Here is a 6,000-nt window from a genome sequence, read left to right as displayed (position 1 = left end):
GGGGCGGCGGCCGCGCAGCCGGGTGGCCAGACGCTGGGGGGCTGTGGAGGCGTCCCCTCGGCCGTGGGCCGTGGGCCCGAGGGAAGAGCCGTGCGTCCCGCGTCCCCCACGCCGAGGGGACCCTGCTGGCGGGGGGCGCCCGCAAGTAGACCGCAGCGCGGGACCCACGACGGGGACCGTGGTCGCCTCGCGTGGAGCCGCGGCTCCGGGACGCACGTGGGAGCCCGGAGGGCCGCGCTGGGCCCGCCCCCCGCCCCGCCCCCCGGCTGTCGGAGGACAGCGCCCGCCCCCGGCCCGGAGGCCTCCCCTTTAAGCCGCGCGCCCCGGAAGCGGTAGCGCGGCGGCGCCGGGACCGGAAGTGGAGCGGCCGGCGGGCGGCGGCGGCGGCGGGCGGCCGGCTCGGGAGCTGCCTCGCGCGGCCGGGCGGGCCTCCCTGTCGCGGCGCCGCTCAGGCTCGGGCTGGCCCGGCGCGGCCTCGGGGCTGCCCATGGGGCGCGGGGGGCCGGGTCGGTGACGGCGGACGCCCATGGACGCCCCTGAGGCGCCGCTGCCGCCGGTGATCTACACCATGGAGAACAAGCCCATCGTCACCTGTGAGTCCCGTCGGCGCGGGAGGGGGCGGCGGCCGTTGCGGGGCCGCCCGGCCCGGGCTCCCGTCCCCAGCTCCCGGCCCTTGCGGCCCGGCCCCCGCGCTCCCTGCCCGGCCGCTTCCTGGAACGGAGGTGTGGCCGGGGCGGAGGCTGCGGCGGGGCCCTCCGAGCGGGAAGGCGACCTCCGACCCCGCCGGCACGGCCTGGCGGGCCGGGGCCGCTGCACTTGGACGGCTCCCGGGAGGCGCGCGCGCCCCGGAATCGCGGGCGCGGAACGGGGGGTCCCGCCGTGCGGCCCCGTGCAGCCCCGAGGCTTGGCAGGCGGCCCCGCGCGCGGAGGGGACCGGCCTTCCCGCCCGCCGTCCCCTCCGCTCCCGTGGGAGGGTCTCGTGGCTCTGAGAGTTGCGAGCGTGGACGAAGTTTGCGTGCGTGCGCACTTCGCTCGGGGAAGTGGTAGACGTAGCGGGAGACCGAGCACGCGACGCCGGTGATGGGTCGGAGCGGTGCGAAGTGTGCGGCCACCGGCCTGACAGCTGCCGGCCGAGCTGGGCTGCGAGCCACCCCCAGTTCCGGGCGCGTTATCCGCGAGCCCTCCCCGCGGCCAGAGGACAGACCCGCTGCACGGGTGAGGCACGGGTGAGCGTCCCCCTGGCCGGCTCGCTCTCGGGACAGCCAGACGGGTGGCTCCCTGTCGGGCGTGCGCCACATCTAGGCATGCACGCGGGGCCCGTTTGCTTTACAGAAACAAAAATTCTACTTTTTACAGGAACTTTAGGGTTAGATGCTTAAAGGAACACGGAGGCTATAGGAGATGTCGAAAGGCCGGCTGACGTTTTGATGTCTTGCAGGGAGGTGTTGCAGGCTGTTAGGATTTTTGACCTGTGACAGCGTTCAGTTTGTTGCCAGTGGTCTTCTTCTCCAGCACAGTCGGGGCGCCCAGGCCCTAGTGGAGTCCGCTGTGTGGGCCTTGAGCACCTTTATTCTCCTTTTCTGGTTAAGGACGCACTCCTGTGTGCGCCGTCTCGTCGGACCCTGAGAGGTGGCGTGTTTAAGGTTGAAGCGGGCTGCTCCGCCTTAGGGAGACGGGCTGCGTCTGCTCTGAATTTGGACCCTGGCGTGGTTCAGCAATAGCTGTTTTCTTTTGTCCCCCGGAGTATTTGTCACCTGAAAGTCTTACTCAAGGTGTTGCACCCGCACACCTTCAGCCCGGGAGGACAGGTGTGTGTGGCCCTGCGGAGGCCCTGCGCTCTGAACCCTCCGGGAGAAGGGGCCCTGCTGGCCGCGGTCTTCACCGTGTCGGAGTAATCCAGATCCTGGAAACGCCTCCCCCAAGTGCGGGGCGCTGGGAGCGCTGGGGGATCCCCAGAATCTAATTACAGCTTCTGCCCCTTGGCTTGTCTTCTGTAAGCACCTTCCTGGAGGGAAAGCTCCTGGGTGTCCTGGCTTCGTGCGTGAATTGTTACCCCGAAGGACAGCGGTCCACAGGGGTGTTGAATGTTCGCTTTTATACACGCGCGTGACCGCTAGAGGACACGCTCTCCTTTCTGGCAGGTTTGTCATGAAGGCTTGTCCCCTGTGTGGAAAGCACACCGAGTAAGTGTCTGAAAAGGCACACAACCGGTCAGGAGGCTTGAGAGAATGTTCGCTGGGAAAGTAAAAAAGGTCCCTTTAAACGTGCCACGTTCTAGGAGACGTGGCTTCCCCGTTCACACGTGAAGTTAGCTTGGTGTTTCCGTGCCAGGGGCTGACGCTCCGGGAGGCACCTGTCTGGTCCCTTCTCCGGGCCCGGCTTTGCAGGGAGGAGCTGGCAGTCCCAGCCGTAGACAGAATCCGCCCCAGTCTCCGTGTTCTTCAGATTTTTGATCGGACGCACCCGTCTTAGTTTGCAGCACTTCTGTTCTCCAAGTCTGTTGGCCTCTTGGCCGCCCTGCACCTGGGAGGTCGGGCCTCGTTCCTTTTCTGGCGAAGGCAGAGCCTGTGCTTGGTTTTGATGTTTCTCGTACAGCTTAGGACAGCTCACTTTCAGTGGGAGTGAATCGTGAGGACCTTCCTGACGAGAATGTGGGGTGGGGCTGGGTCGGGTAAGTTTAGGAAGTGCTTCTACGTATGTGGCCGGGAGAAGGGCGGAAAGCGCCCAGAGACTCGGGTAAGTAGGCTGCGTTATCACTTGGCAAGCTGGCTGGGTTATTTTGATAGGATTCCGAAGCTGCCTGTAAAGCATCCTGACCTTCAGCCCGTCATTAGCAGTTTCTGAACCTGCTGCTCACTTCCTCCTCCCGACTCCCTCAGTAGGGGGTGTGTGTAGACCCGGGACTAGCTAAGTTAGTAAATCCCAGAGAAATGCACAGGGAGATCAGCCGAGCGGGTAGTGGTGCTTAATAGCATGACGAGTTCCCCAATCGGAGCGGTTTGAATACCTGTAGGATAAGTTATTAATCACGAAAGATGCACAGTCTGAAACAAACCCAGCACTTTTATTTGATCTAAATTTAAGTTGGGGCTTAGATTCCCCCCCCCCCCCCCCCCCCCGGCCACTGGGTCAGTTGTCTACTGTGGAATGAAGGCTTAGGTTGCTGTTCCAAAGGTATGTCAGGAAAGATATGTTCCTTTCCCGGCTCTCATTTAGTGGGCAGAGTTAGTGTAATTCTACTGATTTGTGGTGTTTCTTTGTTGACTGCTGGCGTCACGTCTAAAATGGCACATACTGTCTCTCCACCTGGAAGTGCACAGTATTCGAAAAATAATAGTGCTTCATCCAAATGATCTTACCGGTCACTTCTTAGGTTGCGTACTTTATTTTTCTGAATCTCTGTATTTGGTTGGGGTTTACATCTGACATTATACATTTTGAAAGGGGGAAAAGGCGACAAAAACGAGCACGTATGTAAATGCTTCGAACCTGGTTGGAGTTTGATCCCCCACCCCCTATAGTTTTTAAATTTGCACGTTGTAATTTTCCACCCACCCTGAAAGTATCATGCTTGTGATTTAATCACTGTCTCAGTTTGAGTACCAGAAAAGTAACTTAAATTGATGCACATAAATGTAGGTCTTGGTCCATATTAAAATTTTTTTTTTAATGTTTATTCTTGAGAGAAAGAGCATGAGCGGAGGAGGGGCAGAGAGACGGAGACCCAGAATCCGAAGCAGGCTCCAGGCTCCCAGCCGTCCACTCAGAGCCGGACGCGGGGCTCACACCCACGAACCACGAGATCGTGACCTGAGCCGAAGTCGGACACTCAACCGACGGAGCCACCCAGGCGCCCCTAAATTCTTAAGCCAATAGTGAATCAGTAGTGGAGATGTGGGAGAAACATTTGTCCTTAGGGAACCTCCCGCTGTTCCGTGAGGTATATTTGGAGGGCAGGGACCGAAGGTGCTACCAGAGGTTCTCACCCTGCAGTTTGTGTGTTGTGTATGTGTGCGTGCTCAACACGGGTAGGTCTTTCATGCATGACCTAGAGCACGTCGTGGTCTCTTCCTCATCTGGGAAGTAGGGATGGTGATAGTGCCAATCTCATAGGGTCGATAAGCGCTCGGAAGAAGAACCAACGTGCAAGAAAAGTTAACTACCAAGCAGTGATTTCTAAACTTTTCTTTATTCACAGTGCCTTTAGCATCTCGGTAATTTTTTCATGGTATCTCTAAGTTAAGAAGAAGACTTCAGGGGCACCTGGGTTGCTCAGTCATTTGGGCGTCCGACTTCAGCTCAGGTCATGATCTCACAGTCCGTGAGTTCAAGCTCCGCGTCAGGCTCTGTGCTGACGGCTCAGAGCCTGGAGCCTGCTTTGGATTCTGTGTCTCCCCCCACCCCTTCCCCCACTCATGCTCTGTCTCTCAAAAATGAATAAACGTTAAACAAAAATTTTAAAAAGAAAAGAATACTTCGTAATTCCACTTATTAGTTAGGTCCAAATAATTTTATTAAGTAAGTATTATGTCTTAACGGTAGTTATTTGAAAAAATAATACACATAAATTAGAGGAAACATTTTCATTTCATTCTTAGATAACCAACCACAGTAACATAAATGGGATGGTTGTACCTGTTGGGCACTGTACAACTTCTGTAGCTTGGGAGTCAGATTGGACAATGCCATCCTCTGTGTGTGTGGGGGGGGGGGGGGTTTATGGTACTTTCCTTTTATCCTAGCAACCACCCTGTTTTATGATATAATGATGTCTTTGAAAGGAATGTAGCAGGACCTGATACTGAAACTGAATACCTCGAGTGGGGTTCAGTACCTCTCAGCACTGCTGTCTTCCTCATAAATTCAGAATACTGTCTGATGGGGCCTCTGTGGGTTTGCTGCGGTACCGGGAGGCACCAGGGTACATGGCTTGGAAACCCACGTTACTAGTGTATTACCGCTAGGGTGGATTTGAAAGGATAACGTAGGAGTAAAGTTCCTTTTCTGTTTGAATTTGCTTACAGGCCTGATTTACAAGATGTGTTTGTGAAGAGTTTCCAGTGAAGTGTGATTTGGTTTATGCAGGTGAAACTCCAGGGTCTGATTTTCGTTGCTAAGCTCTGCCGGGACGAGGTAGTCCAGTCTGGCGGACGTCACGACCGCGTGTGCCCAGAGAGGAGCGGAGCACGGGGCGGCCTGGCACGCTGGTGGGGACCGGCGGCCTGGGGGGGTCGCCTTCTGCGGGCGTGCAAGTGACGGGCGGAAGCACTGCTCGTCTCAGAAAGCTTTTGGCCGGTCGTCAGAGCGTGTGCTCCCGGGAGCCGCAGGATTCGGTGTGTGGTCATGGGGTGCTGGTCCCCCACCGCCTCCGGTGCCTGGCGCTTCCCATCCTGCCGCCACCGGCCGCCGGCCTTTGGTCCCCTGGGCGCACCGGTCGCTCCCACCTCCCTGAGCCTCTGCCACCCTGTGCCCTGTGCGGCCTTGGCCTTGCTCCCTCCCGTGCGGGCGGCGGGCGGGTGTCTTTCCTCCGTAACTGCTCTGGGCGGGAGTGCACGTGTATGCACGTGCGCTCAGTGTTGTGGTCGCAGAGAATATTTGGTTTTTCAGCGGAACATTGAGGACTCCTCTCTTTCTCTCACAACCGGCAGTCAGTCTGCCCACAGTTGTTGTTGACCTCTGACATTTGTCTACAATCCAGCCACTTCTCCCACCTTTGCTGTCGCTCCCCCGAGCACCAGCCAGCGTTGCTCTCCCGGCTCTGCCCCAGCGGCCTCCCCGCCGCCTCCCTGCCTCCGCCCCAGCCCTTTGAAGCCGGTTCTCCCTGGGGTTCGGGCGAGCCCGCCCTAAGAGAAGTCCCGGCGTGCACTTCCCTCGCTGGGACCCTTCCAGGACCGCGCGTCAGCTGTCCCTCTGCACTGGTGTTTTCCAGACATCTCGTCCAGACGGAGTCCCGTGGCGTGCAGCCTTGTGGCTGCCTTTTTGTCCTCAGCGGTGTCTGGA

The 6,000-nt window shown here is 58.6% G+C and overlaps 1 protein-coding gene across 4 annotated transcripts in view; it reads left to right on the top strand.

Annotated features, from left to right (window-relative positions):
- Nucleotides 1–361: 361 nt before the first annotated feature.
- TRAPPC10 (trafficking protein particle complex subunit 10) overlaps nt 362–6,000 on the top strand; it is an 87,095-nt gene continuing 81,456 nt past the window's right edge. For all 4 annotated transcript variants that reach the window (XM_045501211.1, XM_045501210.1, XM_045501207.1 and 1 more), the window contains exon 1: nt 362–593. Coding sequence is in view for 2 of the 4 variants with exons in the window: in XM_045501207.1 (XP_045357163.1) it covers nt 527–593 (67 nt within the window). In the remaining 2 variants the exon portion in view is untranslated. The remainder of the gene's footprint in view (nt 594–6,000) is intronic.

Source organism: Leopardus geoffroyi, chromosome C2 (assembly GCF_018350155.1).
Source record: "Leopardus geoffroyi isolate Oge1 chromosome C2, O.geoffroyi_Oge1_pat1.0, whole genome shotgun sequence".
NCBI lineage: Eukaryota > Metazoa > Chordata > Mammalia > Carnivora > Felidae > Leopardus > Leopardus geoffroyi.
This window is presented reverse-complemented; position numbering and strand designations above follow the sequence as displayed.